The 20985-nt window shown below is 38.1% G+C and overlaps 1 protein-coding gene across 3 annotated transcripts in view; it reads right to left on the reverse strand.

Moving 5' to 3' along the window:
• The window catches only part of ESRP2 (epithelial splicing regulatory protein 2), a 46871-nt gene extending 44309 nt beyond the window's left edge, over nt 1–2562 (reverse strand). For all 3 annotated transcript variants that reach the window (XM_075040288.1, XM_075040285.1, XM_075040287.1), the window contains exons 1-3: nt 2179–2562; nt 1800–1952; nt 755–883 (exon numbers count right to left, since the gene is read on the reverse strand). In XM_075040288.1, the coding sequence (XP_074896389.1) occupies nt 755–883; nt 1800–1934 (264 nt within the window). In that variant the 5' untranslated portion in view covers nt 1935–1952; nt 2179–2562. The remainder of the gene's footprint in view (nt 1–754; nt 884–1799; nt 1953–2178) is intronic.
• Between the last annotated feature and the right edge of the window lie 18423 nt (nt 2563–20985).

Here is a 20985-nt window from a genome sequence, read left to right on the forward strand (position 1 = left end):
GCACATTTCATGTATAGAAAAGACAGTGAAAGCAAGCAAACTTTCAGGAACTGCATATGTATACACTACTTGCATTAAATTTTTTTAGGTAACTTAGGGCCTCTTGAACCGCAAGGATCACACAATTTTACAGATTCACTGTCTTAGTGTGATATTAAGTGAGCCAAAGAGCAAAATACAGAAATTGTAGAATAAAACCCAATCACTTTATAATCCACTAAACTAATTAAATTAAGCTCACCTGGAAAAGAGTGATACACAACAAGCACCGCTGATGTTTTATGAAAGTATAGTTTTGAAGATTTCAACTAAGAATAACAAATGAGAAATGTCAAGTTTTTTAATACACATTATAGCAGTGAACCTGTAGATTAAAACATACCACCTGAATTTTTAAAGTTTGATTAACACTGCTAAATTAAGTAGTGCTCTTATCAGCCTAGTCTTTTAAGGCTTGAGCAAGAGAATTTGGAATAAAAGTAGACCCATCAAAATAATCAGAAGCCAGATCTTCCAAGGACTAGAGCATCAGCTCAGATAACTCTGGTATTGTACATAACTGTTTCACAATTATGGGGTTCCCATTTCAAATGGTTCAGGTCTCTTTTGGGTTAGCTTTAAAATAAGCTCAAAAACTTGCTAGTGATTTCAAAGTGAAAGACAAAATTGAAGTCTATTCCTTTTATCAAATCATTTGAATCTTGTGCCCAGGCTTCACCCTGAGTAGCCCCTGCTCCCAGGAGCAGTACCTCACCTGTTGAAGAACCCGGTCCAGTGGTTCAGCTTTGCCCAATCCCTCTGGTGTTAAGCCACTCACTTCACGACACTGGTCACTTAAGTCCAAGTTGTCTGCTTTCACCAGGGATTTGTGCAGCGTCCCTACCTAAAAACATTTAAGAAATTATGGACAAAAGTGAGGAACAATCGAATTAGCTCTTTTTAACAGTGCGTTCAGACTGCAGAAAAATCAGAAAGGTGCAGTATCATGTTCCCGATAACAATCGCAATGAGAAAAAGCATTTGTCAATTTCACAAATCGAAACCTTTTGCCTCGGTTTCTTTCCCTCCCACCCAGGAGAGCCACGCTCTCCGCTTCAGGGAATCAGAGCCAGTTTTCATGTGACGCCTTTTGCAGTTAGCACTGATTTTTGTGGGAGTTATTCATTGCAAAGGGAAGATCACATAATATTAAGGCAGTTTCCTGAATCGATTAATGAAATTGATACTCATGTTTGTTTCATCAAAGCCCTTCACCTCTAGGGGGTTCTTGTTTATGATAGGGCTTTTGGAAAGAAAAAAAAATTAGAGCATATTTTCAGATTAGCCTAAAAATTAAAGGAAGTCAATATTCTCTTAAAGGTCATCCAAACGTTGGTTTAAAAAAAAAAAAGAAAAGGCTCCTACAGCAGGCCGCAAAGGGTCCAGGTTACCCTGAGACAGCTCCCATGAAAGCATGCACGTTTGGAGCCTACTGAGGGCAGCTCTTTCTTTTAAAGCTCCACAAGTCCGTAGACTTTTCGAATTTGAAGCTACAGATGCTTTAAGGGGGACGGGGCAGAGGGGTGGAAGCGGCCAAACTTTCTTTCGAAGTTACTTCTTCCCTTGAAACGGAACAAAAAGGACCTTCTGGAGTGCCTAACCCGAAGAGTGAATGACCCCCGGGCACGGGGGCCCCGCTCCCTCCCCTCGGTGCATTTGTGAAATGAACAAACGGCTCCGGGGAGGCGGCGAGCGGCCGGGCGAGCCTGCTCGCCCTGCGCCCGGGGAACGCGCCCTCGGACCGGGTGTCGAAGCCATACCTTCTTGCTGGGTAGATCCACAACTTGCCACACCAAGAGAATTAGTTCCCTCTCATCCGAACCCAGTTTAGCCCCATATGCACCAGCTGTTGCCCCAAACAACACCACCAAAGAGTCACTGTGCGAAGCCGTCATGACCACAGGGGGAAACAACTACAATCAAAAGCAGAGGTCAAAAAAAAGAGAGAAAAAAAAGGAAAAAGACACACAAACAAACAAAAAAAAGAACAAAAAAACCCCCACAAGGCTCACCCCCTACCTCCGAGTGATCAAAGAGGAAAGGAGCGAACGAGGAGTCACAATATCAAGAGGAGAGAGAGAGCTATTTAGGAGGTAGGGTGTTTGAGACAAAAAAAATGGAGAAAGCTCGCATCTCTACCTGTTCCCGGTGATCTCCTTCTTCCCGGGGCTGATTGGGAGGTGAAATTAGCAAGCTGTGGGTTTCTTTCCCTCTGACATCATGGCAGAAGCCCAGCCTGGGCTTGGGCTTTTTTTTTTTTTTTTCGCTTTTTTTTTTTTTTTCCTTCCCCCTTCCCCTCTCCAGAGTTACCTGCCCTTGGTGCAGCTCATGTGACTCTAGTCAATCTCCCAGAGGGACAAGGCCATTGGGCCTTTGGAAAAGGTGTAGGAGGGACAGGGGGAGAATCAACGCCTGGCTGATCTGGCCTGATTGGTTTTTGAGGGAGATCAGAGGAAAACTCCCTTTTCTCTCTCTTTAATTCTGCCTGCAGGAAGTGCCTCTACCTGCTTTCAGTTTTGCGGGATCCCGTCCGGCGCTGGGCGCGGACAATGCGCGCTCCCGCTGCGCGGCCGCCCGCGGCCCCTCGCCCGGCCTACGGGGGGGGACGACATGGGGGTCCGCGTTCTCGGAGCGGGTCCCGTTGGGAATCTGAAGAACTTACACGTGCAGTTGCCAAAACACAGTCTGTGACTTAGCTTTGAAATGCACAAAAGTCTTCACCGGCTTCTAATTGATTGCCTTTCGTGCACGTCGCCGTGTGTGTACTGAGCTACCAGTGCCGGCGTTCATGTGTAATAAAAGTGTAGTAGTATACAGGAATTTTTAAGGGATATTACAGGCAGAAAGTACTTTGCATTTTAGGCCTTGTTCCGCATATGGTTTGCGAACGTGGGTCCCAGTAAAATAATTTTTGTTTTTGAGAAAGGGTGTACCCAGAATGTTCTGCAAAATAGAGATATAAAGCCCTGTATTTTCTATCTTAAAAACTGCTCAAAGAACTATCTCCCGGGCATTAACTGCAGTCCAAGTTGGGCAGTTTTTTCTCTATACCTCTTTTCTTTTTTGTTTCACAGGTGAGACTCTACAATGGGAAAACACCACCTAGTTTAGCTGCTATAATAATACTCCTCTAAGCATTTCTGCTTGATGGGAGCAGCAGTAATATTTGTAACATTGGGGGCTGAGACAATTTTTGGAGACATTGTCAAATTCATTTTAAAGCAGAAATTAAGATAAAAAAGCCTCTAAACTGTTTTGACCATGTTATTATTTTTCCTACTGCCACCACTGATGAGTTAATAATGATTTTTAAAGGCCAAATGTTGCAAGTTAGACTAGTCATGATTGTTCTTTTGCTTAATTAAATCTCCAGTTTGTACTTTATATTAGTGTTGTGTTGAAATACAGTTTCACTGAGTGAAAAATGGTGCTGCTATTTAGCTACTGATGTCTATTACAGGAAAATGCAGAGATGGACATTTAATTGTGAATATCTGACGGGTTTAAATATTAACATCACATTTTCTCTTCTTTTAACATGCTAATTTTATAATTGGTTAATTATAGCAGTTATTAAGGACCTCCTTCAGCAAGCACCGATTCACATGCTAACACCATCACCAAGACTATTTCCATTTATTTCAATGAAAGTAAACTACAGTTCAAGGATGCTGCCTTATATAAATTATCTTAGAATTCATGTATTGCAAGTATTTACCTGGCAGAGGCCATGCAGAGAACTTTGCAGTGCACAGGTGTATCTCACTGAACATTACAAGATAGTTGTTAAATGCCTCTCAGCTGTTGTCTCTGCTGCTTGTGTGTGCAGTTGCCTGAAAAGCAGTCCTGAAGAGAGATCATTGTTACAGAATGGGCAAATTCCCAAACACTCAGAGATGAAAACTTTAATCTGTAACATATATATGTATATTTACATATTCAAAATGTTTTCAGTAGTATATTTTCTGGCATTGCAGAATTTACACAACAGCTGTATTTTCCTCTGTCAATACATGTCTAGAAGTCCTTGGTAGACTAAAACCCCGTTCATATTCTTTTTGGTTAGTTATATCTTTTGGATATAGTGGTAATGAAGCAGCATAACAGCCTGTTCATTGTGTATGGGATGATTCTTACCCCTTAAGTCTGTAATAAGAACCATAAAAATACACTGACTTCAAGTGTGAGAATTGTTCCTCTTATCCCAACCTATACCTTCCCTACCAAATACATATATATCATGGGGGTGTTTGGGGGGAGCCAGTGTCTGCACACATAAACACAGATTTTTACCTGTAGCTATGTTCACAGAAAAAAAGTACCAGTCTGCTACAATTTAGCTGCCTTCACGAGGGTGCCATTTCATAGCCCTAATAGACTTCGTACCAAATAGCCTTCATACGAAATGGGATTATAATTAGCAGATTTCTATAGAAGATCATACACATGATATACTGTTGGCTGGCTTGATATATATGCTCACAGGCTTCCGTGAATCAGCAAAGAGAATGCCAATACATATGTAATTGTCTTTTCGGATCTAATGTGAAAGAAAAAAGTATCATAATTCACTTAGAGCAACATGTCAAATTAAAGAGGTCCTACTCATATCAATGCCAAAGACCTGTGAAAACTTATTTGAAATCTATGCATGGTATCAAAGGCTAGTGAGCCCAAAAGCTTGCATGCTTTTCACAATTACATTAGCTCCTCTAACAAAATGTAGTATCTCTTCCTAGAAAACCCATCTGGTTTCTACTCTTAGACTATCTTGACTCATATAATTGTACTGTTACTAACTTATCTAAACTATTCTAGCTAAATGGACTTCAAACATATTCTAAAATGCTGGCCTTCCTGGGATTTCAGACATTTTCAAGTATCAGATTATGCAATTTGTTTCCCATTCACCTTCTACCATCTCTCTGCATGCAACCCTTAGTTATACCAGTCCCTGCAATGTTATTGATCTAAAAAATGTAAAGGAATGACACTGCATGTCTCCACAGAACAGCAACAGGATCCACTTCCTGAAACAACATGTGGGACAAGCCCCTGTGCACTGAGCATTAGCAAAGTTAATTTGTAACCAAGATCTTGCTGAAATAGTTACTGCTCACCTTTAGCTTTAATCCTGGCAGGCATATTTATAGAGGTTCTTGTTTGTAGGCTCCACACAAGGATAATGTCTCATAAATGTAACTGGGTGGAGAATAAAAGTTTTAAAGATGGACATTGATTGTTTATGCAAGTTTAGTATTGTGATTATTTTGTTTGTTTCTTTTTAATCAAACAACAAACGGGACTGGAAAATAGAACAGTTTTACAGTTGGATCACATGAGAATGCTGAAGAAGCTCATTAAATGCAGTGCTTGCATTGGACAAATCTGTAGTGACAATTTCATTCCTACTAAACACACTATACAGTTTCATGAACCAAGACAAAGACAAAAAAAAAAAAGAAAAGAAAACAAACACTCCTTTTACTTTACTACATTGTTATTAAAAACCCCGGTGGACTGAATCTCCTGATCACTGAAGTTCTTTTGCTATAGCCTAATAAAAGGAGTATGAAATTTGGAGACGTGAGATCTGGAATAATATCCTGGCCACATTCAGACCTACAGCAATACTTCAATTACCTTTCAGGGAAGCTAAAAGTCAATCTTCTGTTCCAAACTTGTATGATATTGAGAATTTATTTGTCTTCCTTATGAATATTTTATTCATTAGTTAAAAGGAAGACAGTGATGATGTTTAACCTTGTAAAATGGTTTGAGATGCCCTGAGAAAAGTGAACTAACTTTGAAGTTGAGTCTAACTTCAAAATTGGCCATGCTGGTGGGGCAGGGAGGTTGGACTGAATGACCTCCAGAGGTCTTTTCTAGCCAAAATTATTCTGTGGTTCTGAGAAACAGAGATGCTAAATTAAGTCAGTATGGAGCCTCAGTATTTATCCGCACAATAGGGATAGTAGTAAATTCTCTCTGTGCCTCAGCATCTCCAAACTGAACTGGCACAGGAAATAAAAGATCTGTAAGTGATCTGTAAGTAAATGAGAAAAGACATTTAGATTTCATACCCATTCAGTCCTTGGCTCCTGGATGGGATTATAAGCAACTGTAGCAATATTTTCTGAAGGAGGAGCTTACTGCAACTCCTGAAACATAAACCCATATGTAAAGAATTTCCTGGCATTCTTTTTTTAACAGCAAATGAAGGGGAAAGGGCATGGGAACAACTGCTTAACAGTGTTCTTTGATTGCTGTCCAGATGTTTGGAGAGATCTGATTTTTTGGTCTGCCAGGTAGGTCTGTCATGATTACAATGCAGTGCAGAAGCCTTGAAATCATTTCCATTGGGATATTCACAAAAGCTCAGCAATATGCAAAAGTACTTCACAAAGGTGGTTTCCAATGGATTGTTACCTTGCACATACTAGCCCCATCAAGACACACTGAAAGCATTCACTTAGAATCCTGCATCGGTTGGAATTTAATTTCTATTGACTCAAAGGTAAATTAAAACATAAAATTGGTGACTAAGTAAGATAAATAAAACCAAAATTACTTTCCCTATCATTTTACATCGCTTGTCTCCTTTATGGGATGACAATCAATCCAGCGACTTAATCCTACAAAGGATTTATACATGCTCAGCTCCCACTGGAGTATAGGTGTATGCTGTTTAGCCAAATTTCTCCAGATTACAGGTATCAGGCTTTCAAAGATCTAAGCATTTACTTTTCTATCAAATTTATAGACAGATCAAACATAAATGCATAGTAGTGCCTTTCATTAATATTATTATAGATTTACATTAAAGTTAACATTTTACAACAAATACACAGTGAATTTAGATTTTTCTCTCATCGGAAATAATGCTTTCCTTCAAATAATTTACTAAACTGTTTTCTCAAATTATAATCTTTGAAATGCTAGCTGACGGGGACCTCTGGAAGTCCTCCTGTCCAACATTGTGCCCAGAGCTGGACTACTGCCAACACTAGATTGAACCAGGCAATGCTTTGTCTAGCTGTGTCTTGAAAACCTCCATGGATGACCTGTTCCAATGCTGCACTACATTGCTGATGAGAAACTTTCTCCTAGTGGCCAATCTGATCTCATTGCTAAATTTTTAAATAATTCACTGCAACTAGTTGAGACAGGATCTTTAAGCTGTGGTAAGTTAGACAAGCCATGTGATATGAATATGCAAGTACTTCCTGAACCTTTCTATCTACCTTACCTGTGACTGAAAATTCACTTTGTGTGAAGTTTTATTGCCCTAGAATCTGCCTTAATAAATTTTCATTGCAATGGTCACTTTTTACTAGTCTCAGGTATAATATGAAAATGGAAATTCAATGGAAAACATTATTTCTGTGACAAGTTTTTAAGCAAATTGATGTTCAGCCTTAGATTAAAAGACTTCTGTTACTAACCCATTCTCTCTTTGTCCATTGAAAGGATATAGCAGTTTACAAGTCTGTTAGTGTGACTGCATATCCAACAGTAAAAATTTGCTTTTTCATTATGAGGTTTAATATAACTAGTTGTTTGTTACAACAGCTATAAAGGAGAAAACCCCATTACCACCATCCTTGCTACCACCCCTACCACACTTCAGCAAAAAAGAGTAGATAACACAATTCACTGCAACAGGTAAAAGTGAAAATGCTGGCTTTCATTCACTACTATTTAAATGCAATTGAATAGAATAATCTTATTAATTTATAAACAATAAAATTAAAAATTACTTTGCATGTTTAAAGTTCAACAGGATGAACCTTACATCCTCTTGTGAAAAGATCAAGTTGTTAACTCCTCATAACAGAAAATGAAAATTACCTGATGTCTACGTGAAGCATTTGGTTTGGGCCATTTTGTACTTTAAACAGACCAACTCAGAGACTTCCAGTCATAGAAACAGTATGACAGGAAACCCAGTAGTCTTTTAACTTTTTACAAAAGAATTAGGGTATTCACTCCTTCAATGAATTGATGATATTCAGCCCACCATATTCCCACACATAAATTCATTCACAGTGTAGATCTAGAAAGTTCTCAGAAGTTCACTGAAACACAAAATCACTGATGTTTCAAAGTGAGACAGCCAAAGCCATATGGAACTTTGGATATCTAACTCCAGTCACCTTGCATGTAAACATAAAAAACAATTAGACAACATAAGAAATGTAAATGTCACTGTCTACATCAAAAGATCTGCATGCTATACACTACTCTCACTTACTGAGAGTTGATAATTAATTCTGCAATATAGCAATGATGAAAGAGCTGATCATCAAGTGAATACAAAAGACTGTATACTGGAAGTCCAAATTGCTCAATGAAAAACAACTGTATGAATTACACAATTAATGATAATTTATGCAAGTCACATTTTCTCAAGCTTTACTGACAACTGGCTGATACTGGCCTCATGAGAGTATCTTGGCAGAAATTACTAAGCTCTGGCTTTTTATTCAGATTGTACCACAAGCTCTCAGCTGACTTAAAAACCCTGATAAAAAATGAGGGTGTGTTCCTATAATATTTCATTCCCATTTGATTTAGCTGCTCTGATATTTAACCTGTTTCTTCATTATAATTTAATTAAACTTATTCCACATACAGATATGCTAATACACATCTTTTTCTCACCACAGTATAAATAGAAGTAAAATATAAATGCAAAATTTAAGCAAAACTTAACCGCCTGTTGAAGTACTTAGGCTTTAAAAACATTTCATCGAAGTATTTTGTATAATAAACTGATGAATGCAATTATGTGCATCCAAAATAGACATGATAGGAGACCTATCATTCAATGGTTTCTTGTTCTTTCATGTTGATTATGTTTATTTTGCTCCACTTCTACCACCAATGATTATATACTTAGGATCTCACAGGGTGATTTCAAACATGCTCTGTGTCCTATTCTATCTAATTACAAGGATGGAACAATTTCCCCAAAGAATCAGGCCTCTGATACAACTTCTGTGTTTTTGTTTTTACTGTCTTTGTCTTGAAAGTACATGGTCTTTAAAAAGTCATCTGACTCGTTACTACCAGACTCTAGCAGAACTAATATGCCAATTTCTAGGAAGATTAGATGAGTTTATTTTCTACTTTACCATTTGTAACTTGATAAACCAACTACAGTTTTTGCAAAGATATCTCATTTTTTCTACAGCACCTCTAGATGCAATTGTTTGCATGGAAGACTCTAGTTTACGCTGAACTGTATTATATAGTTATATCAGTAGAGTCATCAGATTCTCACTCAAATAAATTTCCTTGTTGCTATTCAACAAATCCTCTCTTCACTTTAACCTCTCGGCATGGTTGACCAAATACCCTTCTTCCTCTGGCCTGATAATGGATTTTATATGCTGTGGAATATGCAGTGGAAGTAAGATAAAAGTAGTGTCCTTACTAATACACCTGACTGATACCAGAGTGATATGAATTCCTGAGAAGAAACATTCTCAAAGAAACATATTGCACAGTTGGTAAATGTATTCAAGTAAAAAACAAAAATAGAAAAAAAGAAAAAAAAATAGGGCAGCTCCACCTAGATTCTTCCCTTTGGCATACTGCAGAAATTTTAAATTTAAGATGCCATATGATGCTATTCAGTGCATTTTATCACTTAATAGCCACAGAATTGCTTTATAAACACAGATAATAACTAAGCACATGGCAAGCAGGTGCAATGAGTTCTACCCTTTCCCTTCCCAATAAATTGGAGTTGTGATAACATACCATGACAGAGCTGTTTTATAAGTGCCAGTACTGCCACACCTCCTTTCCACAAACCTCTGCTAATGTGGCACACCCTTGTTTGACAGGAAATGTCACCTTGTGTTCAGTCATTCCTTCGTTTTCTCAAGTAATTATTTCAATCATAGTGTGACATAGTTAACACACATTAAGATTTTGCCTTTTCTACACTGAAATATATGGTGGTGAGGAAAAGAGCCCTGGGGCATACACAAGAGAAAGTTGACTGGCACATCCTGGGAGTGGCTACACAGTGACTAGAGTGAACGTACTGATAACGCTCTGGGTGAAGTAGATGTCTAGGATATAACTTTAACTTTCAACCACTTCTTTCCATTCTCTAGTGCTTTGCTTTGTGTAAGCAGGGAGGCAGAGGAGTCTGATCTACTCCTTCATTATTTTCCAGATAGATTAAATCCTGGTATGCACTATGAACAAATGTACCCCCATGATGAAATGGGAATAGTTAGGAGCTGGTTGGGCCTGCCATATATGACAAACTGTGCTCTTAAGCTGTAGGTTTCACAATAAAATCTTTGATATAAATATAAATTTCAGGCATACCTTGTTCATCCAGCCTCAGCTATTCATTCTCATCCCACCCTTGGCTCATTGTCCCCTCTGATTCTTCAGCACTACTATTTGTGGAGCTACACTGTGAATCAGCTTTGAAATATTCATCCAGTATCAGAAAGCTGGATCTGATTCAGTTAAAACCAAACAGAACACCACAGCACCTCATTTTGGTAGAGTATTCCTTAAGATGGTTCCATTCCCTCATTTGGTTCAGAGGTTGGTCCCACAAACATCCTGGCAAAAACAAGACAGTGACGAATGGGAGAACAAGATGAATACTGCTGCCTTATAGTATCATGAATCTGTAGCTTTAGGGCACATTCAACTTTTCTATGGCCAGTTACTGCTGAACACCTGCAGCTGTCACTAAAGGCAGCCAGGCTGGCTATCACTGTTACTATGAGTCATGTTGGGTAGCATTTTGCACCTTTGTACAGACAGAAGTTGTAAGACTGTGAAGATCAGGTCTTCTTGTCTCTTCAGATCTCTGGACTACTTTCTATCTATGCAGGAATCCCTGTCTGAGGGTGTATCTATGGTAGGAAAAAACCTGTGCTTTTGCCATGTAGATTCCTGGAGAACAGAACAATGTCTATAAATTAAGTTCTTGCTAGCCAGATGAAAGTACCAGCAATCTGCTTTGCCTTGTGTAAGAGTTGAACTTGTGCTGGTCAACTTCTGGTAAGAACACGTAATTTCCCTTGGGGAAGACAAGGCAAAAGGACTCAATAACAAAGGGTGGAGATTTTTTTCCAGTATTATGGGTTCTGCTCTGTATCTCTCAGTGTAAGATGAGCCATTCTGTACAGGGTGATGAGATTTTTAATAAATGATACAGGGCTTTCTTCTTATTTAACATTATGTTTGTCATAAAATAATGTGTAAATTTAATCTCTTCTTCTCACAACACATCTTGCAAAAATTACTTTAAAAAACATTCCTTTGCATTGGTATTGAAAGCACAAGACTTAATCTATCCAACCTTTGTGAACCTATTGGGTGTATGGGAACAAGGTGGAGCCCACCACCTTCAATCAAAGATTAGCTGCTTTAATCAGAGAGATGTGAACAGCTTGCATTCTCAACTTTTGATTTCCACAAAGCCTGTTTGTTTTACTTAAGGCTAGTTCACTATGCCCCTGTTACCATGGAATTGCTAGGGAGCTAAGCCACACCTTTTTGAACATACTTAGCACTTCCTGCACAGTGCAGCCTTAAGAGCAGTCTCCTATACTCCAGAGAGATAACTGCAGGTAATAAAGCATAAACAGCTACATCTTAAGATCCTGCTTGGCTGGCATAGCCACTGCATGTCACCTGTCTTTGTGCTCTTGTTAAACAGTTCACACAAGGTTTTGGGGAAACGTTTACCATGAGGTGTATTTTTCAAAAGTATTTGATTCTGAGGAGACTGATAATATGTTTCCTACCCTTTAATCAGTTTAAATCCAGCTCTTCCATTGGTGGCTGCTTTGTGACTAGAAGAAAATGAATTGGTGGGTTCCTCTCAAATCCCTCTGGGCTGATATATATGCTGTATTATTAGAGTAATGGTAGACTCACTGTCAGTTCCAGCAGACAGGATAAGGCTTCATTATATGTAAACAACTCTCCCAGTGCTCTAAGGCAGCATCATGGTATAATTGCTAGATCACTTGCATCCTCCTTTTTCTGGTTCATCTGTAATTTAAATTATTATATAAAAATATTTGTCAGTCCTGTCAATGCTCAGCATTTATATGAATCTCAGAAAGTTGTTGTATTTGTTGTTGTTTGGGTTTTTTTAACCATAGTATAAAGAAACAATTTTTAAACATTCAGTACTATAAAAAAAAAAAATCAAAGCACAGAACTCTGCTGAAACTTAAGGTGCCTAAAAAATGCCTAAAGCATACTGAACATTCATATTAGAAACCACCTTAACTGATTAATCATTCCTGTAGTTTCACAGATTTCCCCCATTACCCTTCCCTCTGATTCAGGATATAAAATCATCTTTTGTTTTATTGCCACTCCATACTGCAAATGGGACTTCAGGGTACCACTAAGTATTCTTACAGTTTTTGTGACATGTTACAAATTATAGTAGCTTCTGAGGCTTGGGTGGATAGTAAGGATGATTAATAAGATACAGTTACTAGCACAGCTGTAAGGTGGAGTAGGTGTGAGTAATTGTATTCTGTGGGAACTTAATCAGAATGCTCCAGCTCATGGGCATGAAAGTATTTTGTAATCAAAACAATTGAAAGAAAGGACAGAAAACCAATGGCATTTTATTGCAAGTTTCCTTCAGGATTTCTTTAAAGAAGAAAATCTTTACAGGCAGACAGCTATAGCAAATTAAAATCCGAGAATCAGTTACTTTATTGTTACTTCTGCTTTTCTGAGAATGAAACCTGCAGTACACAATAGGATTATGTAGGATCAAATGCAATGAGAAAGGATTCATACTTTAAGAATTACAACTTGGTTGCACAGGCCTAAAAGCAGGAAAAGAGACAGACAATGCGTTTGAGGATGCATCCTCATTGCTTCAAAGGAACAGCAGTCTCCATAATAGTCACAAGATACCATTGGGATGTGGCGGGGAAGAAGGAGGTTGTGAGCATCTACATAATGAAACAAAACTAGTGGGTGTAACATAACAGCCAGTTTCATTTATTTGTGCAGCTTATCTATAGCAGCAACCAAAGCCCCAGTACGCAAACAGCCTCAGCAACTGGGGTGGAGGAATGTACTCCACAGCTCTGCAAAGATTTCATATGAAGCAATACCCTTTTACTGGGATTTGTTGCCTTTCTCAAGACTAGGCTCAAAGGGATTTAAAAAACCACTATATACACACGCTCAGAGTCATAGAGTAACTTCTTCATTGTTGTATGGACAATATGCTGCATAAGATAGACTTGTTTTTTCTCTCATGTAGAAAAGAAACATCCCTTTTTTAGTAGAATCCTAGAGGACTGGTAATACCTGGGTTAAGCAGGCAGGATTACACAGTCTCAGCTGAAAAAAAATTCATATGACCACTGACAAAAAAGTGTTAAGTCTGTTTCAGGAAAAGGGATAATTAAGCCAACAATTCTGCAAGTCAGACCTACAGTTCCTGGTTCTTGGGCAACAAATATTCATTGTCAAGTGCTGCTATTTAATATAAAATTTGCTCTTCAGTCTTTGCTTGTCTTTCCACAATACAATCAAGGCTAGATGACAAAAACATTTGTCACATTTCAACAGAGAACTTGGCTTGGCATTGGGCATGGTGGTGTGCGCAATGGTTGAGGAATACTGAGGCAAAGGATGTGTATTGGAAAGCCTCAGTTGCTGCCTTCATTTTTAATGTGTAACAAAAACTTCAGTATGTATCAAGAAAGATTAGTATGGGAGTGAAACATTGAGGAGTTTATCTGATCCACTGTCCTTGAGTGAAACAAAACCCAGTAATTTCAAGAGCACTGCTTATACATGAAGGAAAATCAGAGCTCAGGGATCTATTTGTTTCATTTCTTTAGCCCTTTAGAGGATAAAGACATATACAAAGCTAATTTACATGCTGTTTGAACCACTTCAATGACTTCAACATCAAATTTCAAAGGATCAAAATATAACAGTTCAGTTTCCTAATCCATTTCCTAGATCAAAATACATCTTATTTCAACTAAGGTAACGATAATGTTTGGATAGCAAGCTCACCAAATTACATGATCCCATATTATAGACAAATATGCATGTATATCTACATGCATATATACATAGATCCTTTGTTATATATTCATTTTCATTCCTCACCTTTCTGCTCCCTCAGAGGTTTCAAGTTTGGGCCAAAGGCAGACACTTGATCTGTTCCCTTTTAGCATTTTTGGCTTCCTTAATCTTCCTTTAGTTTATATTTTTCTATACTTTCTCTCAAGTATCTGAAAATGCAGAGCATTAGCTGAGTATATAGCAACACAGAATGATCAAATGTCTGTAGAGATCACAAATTTCCTACAATAGTATTACAAGCATAAATTGAATACGTTTAACATGTCATTCACAACTTATAGTCATTACTGTGTCCCCCTTCCCCCCAATGACAGGAAGTGACACTTCAAAGAAAACTGCCTTAATTGGGTGAAATTCACACCTGCTATAATGCCATTACACGCTTCATATTTTTACATTTGATTTGAATGCGACTCCCTCATTTTTCTAACAGCAGTACATAGGACCCTTTTTCAGAATGACTACCTAGGAGAGACATGATCATTCCACATAAATGCTTCTTCATGATACCTTTCCTCCACCCCTCCCAGCAACGCCTTCATGTTTAAGCAGCTTCACTCTGAAGTTACTATACCTATGCAACTGTTGCTCCTTATGTAGCCCTTAATAATTGCCTTCCATTTGGATTATGCTGTTGTCGTACTCTGCATAAGGCTGCACCTCAAAAACCTAATAAAATGAAGTTCATGTCAGTACAGCAAGGACTACTTCTGAACTGCTTGACTCAAAGCAATTTTTTTTTTCATATGTTGGTTATGAACTACAAGTACTACATACAATGGGTGTATGATCTTTTATATTTCTTCCTCATTACTCCTTCCTTTGTGTACATACATGCCAACACATGGCCACGGTTGCAGTCCATGTGCCTCAATTTGATATCCTTGATATAACAAAAGGCATGACTGGCAGAACTCTCTGTGAGGATTCAGAATCTCAGGATATCTGCTCCTACTTGGAAATTGCGTGAAATTATATTTTAGCCACAATTCAAAAGACATTTGCTTGACAGGGCCTTTGGAAAGGGATAAGGATATGCTTCCATTGATTAAGAGTGTAGAAAAGACCTCTGTGTATATCAAGTCAACTCCAATGGCAGGCATTAGTCCAAAGCTGAATCATGACTGAATTTTTCCTAGGTCATGCAAAGATCCCAAATATGATGTAAGCCACATTCCTGCAAAAGATCTCATATTTCTTACCATTTGCACAGTTTCTCAAGAAGTTTCATTGTGACATGACAGATGTCAGTTGTGAAGGCAGCATTCAGCACAGAGCTAACTTGTTGCATTCAAGTTCAACTATTGCTTCCTGCTAAGCAGACTCAATAGAACTCAGCAGATAAAAGACTCCAGTGGGCCTTGTAAAAATTCATTTACTAGCCCTAAATAATACATGGGTAAATTCCTGTTGGAAGTTAAAGCAAGAAGGGAAAGGCTTTATTGACATTATTTTTATATAAATTAGTCATACTTTCTAGGCTCTGGATCCATTCTGAATAAAGAATGCATTGCTAGTGTCATGCTTGATGTACCCTATTCCTTTGCACTATTTAGATCCATTTTATTCTACCATGGTAAGATATGCAGTGAATGCTGGTTTTAAGGTTATTCATATACTTGCCTTCATTTTCATTTTGAAAATTCCAAAACTGTGTCCTTTGCCCATGGCTAAAGGGTAGAATTATATTAATGGAACATAACTGTCATTTAATCTCTGCAAGACCACACACTGGCTTAGGCATGCAGTGAAGTATGCTTTAAAAAGCTGAAATTAGTATGGGAGGCCTTTAAGTAGACATAATATCATGATGCATCTGTGTTTGGCCATGAAACTATGAACCCCTTATAAGAAATGCTCTGGAAGATGGTAGTGGCACAGTATCCCATACCAGTGCTCTGCAGTTACTGTCTTACCTTCAAATCAAATGGTAAGTGCTATCAGCTGAACCAAAATCTCATCATGGATTTTCTTCTATGGACTCATTCAAATAATAATCCATACTAATTCGTATGTTGTTCAGGAATAGTAGAAGGATGTAACGTTAAGCTGTTCCTAGATTACTTTTATGGTTGGACCACTGTGCTGATCAAACACTATTCAGATTTGCAAAGTCAGTCTTAAACGACCAACTCTACATGAAGAGATTCTTGGTTTTGTTTGTTTTACAAAGCATTATAGGAGAAATCTCTGCTCAACAGTTGCACAACAACTTTTGCCTTCTCCTTCTCTTAGCTTCCTTCAATTTAATTCTAATAATTCTCCTTAATGTCTTGGGAAGATGACAGTCAAATTCTACCCAATGATTAGACTTTTACCCCAGGTTTGTGTGTTCTCTGGACCAATTTGAATTTTTTACCCTGAAGAAGAATATCAAAACGAGTAGATATATCTAAAAAAATATAGGAGGCATGTTCAAACAGTAATAAGTCTCACACTTCATATGCACTACAAAGAAAACCACAGGATAATAGACACATCCAATTATAAATATAAAATATGTATGTTTATATACATATAATAATGACATGTGGGAATCAGATACAAGACTTTCATAATGTAGAGGTGATAGACAGAAGCCTTGAAAAGTCCATGGATATTCTTTCCCTTTCCCTTTTTAAACTGGCATTTTTCTTTATAGCCCACCCAGAATTAGGTCACCTTTGAAAATGTTCTTAGGCAGTGACTGCGCAATACACCCAAGGCAAGCAGACAAACATACTGCTGTTGCAGTTGCACTGCTGTACAGTTTGTCTCAATGAGGCAGGAGGAGAAAAGGAGTATTTCAACTTGTTAGAAAAAAAGGTATGAGTCTCTTGTCTTGAATTGTGGCTCCAAAAAATGGAGAGGAAAATTTACAGTCCATAGGAACATTCAGCAGTACCAGTGTTTGTTAATAGAAACACTACATCAGGTATGTTAAATGGTAAATGGTAAATGTCCATTTATTTGCTCAGTTTAGCTTTCACCATTAGTATATTAAACCTTACAGCAGCATATGGCATCCTCTGCTTGAACATTTTCTACTATGTAGATCAGGGTAGTCAAGCTATGATCCAGAAGGCAAACACAATTCACAACTTAATTCAGCTCTCATGTGGCCTACAGCAAATAATTTTTCATATTTTGTGTGAATTGTAACTAGTTAACATGGAAGTATGTACTAATAGTTGGCCTGCCAAAAGCATTTCAAAGATCTATTCAGCCTCAGAGTAAGTAAAATGTTTCCAGATCTGGTATAGATAAAGTTTACTTTGTGAACAGTTCTGTCAGCTGAAAACAATAATACATCCCATTTACTCATCAGAGCTTCTACAGCAGAAAGTGCAGCCTTCTTGGGTCTACTGTCAGAAAAGGCAGGTATATACTCTCTAATTTCCTTCACAGTCATCTGCTTGCTTAAACACCCAACAAAGACCTTGCTTAAACACCCAACGAAGACTTTTTATGACATTTAGAATGATTTTACCCATAGAGTACCAGGGAGCATTCATACAATCCTTTCTGCTGCAGAAATGCTCAGTAGTTCTGCTGCTCAGAACTGCTCCAGATGACAGGAACAAAAAAACAGGTTATGAGCGATAGCATATTCAGTAGTCTCAGCAGCATTGCTAAGAGAATGCTGGAGTTTAAGAAACTGCTAAAGTCATAGTAAACTGAGACATTGGTCTGCCACTTTTCATCATAGTGGGGATGGTATGATTACTGCAAAACTGGCTGAGGGTATATAAGCCTCTGTACGTTTTGTTTCATTGCATCATACTACCAAGGGAAATTTTTACAACTTTAATATAGAGATGATACTCAAGTCTAAAACTTTAATGGTTTGAATAGTTATCAGACAACAGGCTCACGTGACCACCTGCAAATTTGAATTTAATTCTGAACTTAAACTCTGTTCAGAAAAATCTTTTATTTGACACTTGCCTTTTCAAGCAAAACTTCTGGACACAATTTTTGAAGTTAAATACTACAGCTAAGCTGGTTTGACAGCTTGCCACTGCCAGAAGTGGGAGGTCCTCCTTGTTTCCCCACTCTTTCCCAGCTTTATTTATCCCATCTCTTTGTACCTGCTGTGGTTGTGGTCAGACTCTAGCTCAGCCACTACAACTTGTTAATTCACCAGTAAAACACCTTTTAGTCACCAGGCGTTGTTCTACACAGAGTCTATTACTGCCAGAGCCTACATAAATAGAGGGGCATACAGTTAGGAACGACATTAAAGAGTCTTCCCCTTTCAGCAAACCATAAGGCTGGCCAAAGCCATGATGCAACATCTCTCTCATTGCTTACACACTGTAAAAAGCTGATTTTGTGTTTGTAACCAGGAGTTTAAAACTTGTTTTGGCAAGTAAATTTTTCGGGGAATTTTCAGAAGCCTTGACTCCCTAACTATCCTTTAGCTAAATTAAGTTGCAGTTTCACAACATTTTTCTTTTTGGGGGTTGGCTGGGGCTGGAAATGCTGTTTTAACTACAAGTTGCTTTAGCAAGTACTGCTGTGAAGAAGAATAGCCATGATATTATGCCCTTATAGGGTCCTTCAAAGGAATATAACATTAGTATGAGGTGACATAAGAACAGACTTCCTTAAGGTGTCATAACTGAAATGTTATGGCATACATCCTAATCAGTTTAGTACAGACCATATTGATCTAAAGATGTTACAGTTATTTAGTTCAGATGCATGTGCAGAAGGAGACAAAGCAATAAAGTGAGATTAAACAGTAAGCAGCCAAACTCTTCATTAGTTAATGGGTCATACACTCATAGCTACTTAGCAGTATTTTGAAATATCCACAGCAACTATTTCAGCCTCTGGGTCTTTCAAATTACTTTTGCAATTTTACATTTTCAAATCTTTTTAGAGTGATAGCTAAAGCACAGATGTAACAGCTGAGGAAAAAGAATAGTATGGCACTATCCTTAAACTTTTTATATCACCAATGCACGAGACAGAAACTGATCTTGGACAAGAATGTCAGTGTTTGCTTCCCAGAATATCACAAAAACCTGATGGTGTGAAGGACAGATCTTTTCAGCATATCAGATGCACAAGCATATGTATTTTGAATGTTCCCTTTAGGTAGTTCTGAACATGCATCTATAGCAGTATGCACAGACATACCCTTTTGAAATTACACCTAAAGAAAGCAACTGTTCAATCTGCTACAAAGTGATTCCGGTTTTCAAGAAGGGACTCCAATCTGATGATTGGAATAGTCATTTTAGAAACATCCTGTCCCTATTTGTTAACCAGCATTGCTCATGAATAAACACCATGCAGCCAGCTTTTTTCCTCCCCATCCCACCTTTTAATAACAAAAGCAGCCTGAGGTCATCGAGCCTTCCCCATCACCTGTTAATCTCCAGGAAACAGCTCCTTTCTCAGTTGTTGTTGCTTAACTAACACAACATTTAACACCCCGGATGAATCAGCACTGAGCTACTAGTAAGCTTCTGACTCTACTGTCCCTTCAGCTCCACAATACTAAATTTACTGATGAAAGTGTCAGGGCTTAGATGACCTCCATTTTGGGAGGTCATTCTAGAGCCCACATTTGCCTCTGATACTTTCTTACCTCTTCTTCCTTTGAATCTGTCTCTAGATTCTGATAAATGCAATTCATTTCTATTATGTAGTTAATTCCGATTATCAGAACTCATGACATCTATATAGTTTTTGTTCTTCTTAGCTGGAAAGGTCCTAGATAATGTTTTTGAAGTTTAGGGATTCAGGGTGTAGTGCAATACCTACAGTGATTCCCTGTATGACCTTATTAAACATCAATAAAGTATTCTGTTGGTAGAGCCACTGAAGAGACAGCAGTTCCGGTGAACAGAAGACAATTTCTCTTTCTCATCTGAGCTTAACAAGAAATTCCAGTGGGTGATGCAAACATGAGGACAGAGGGATCAACAGATTTGTTAGGAACCCTTTCCTCAACAACATGCATATGTATTTATACACACACACACATATGTATTTAAAATGTATATTATATAAGTACATATACACACACTTTTTTCCCCAAGCAGTTATTCAGAAGGATGGCCAAGGATGAAATCCCTTGATGTTTTTGCTGGAGTTATAACTTGTTCCTGTACATACATTTTTTTGTTTTCCCCTCAATTTCATCGAGCACTATGGTCTATGTGTAATAGAAATAGCATCAGTCAGCAAGATTCTGTCTTCAGCTGTTAACACTTATAACCAGAAAATAAAATGACGCAGATTTTTTTTTTTTTAATTTCTATTCTTGTAATTTCTCACTACCCCAACCAAGAAGAACATGTTGCCTTTTAGGCAACTGCTCTAGTAATGTTTTTCTTCAGTCACATATGATCTCATCCACCCTCGTCAAGGGGTGAGGCTGTGGGCTGTGTTTATTGAGCAGCCTCTAGTGGTTCACCATAGGAGCTACCCTAGGCTATAACTTCATGTGCTGCAGTTGCAGCAGGTACCTGCTCATACCTTGCACAATGCTGTCCAGGATGCTCTTGACCACATGCTGGCCTATGGACAAGGATGAAGAAAGACAGTAGTAAGATAATAAGCCAGTAACATTGACCTTTGTGCCATAAAAGTTGATTTGATCCTGAAACGTTTACATTCTGGTAATGGCTTAAAAGAAATGCATAAAACCAAAAGAAAGAAAGAAGAAATAGCCACAGGGTGTTTGATTTTTCCTGAGTGCAGTATGTGAGGGGAAGAAAAGAAAAATTTCTGACAGTGATATTTATCTTGGACCTTATGTATTCATTCTTCAAAGATGCTACAAATTTCCCATACTAAACACATGCAAGATTTCCAGGATAT

The sequence above is a fragment of the Buteo buteo genome, chromosome 11 (genome assembly GCF_964188355.1).
Source record: "Buteo buteo chromosome 11, bButBut1.hap1.1, whole genome shotgun sequence".
Taxonomy (NCBI): Eukaryota; Metazoa; Chordata; class Aves; order Accipitriformes; family Accipitridae; genus Buteo; species Buteo buteo.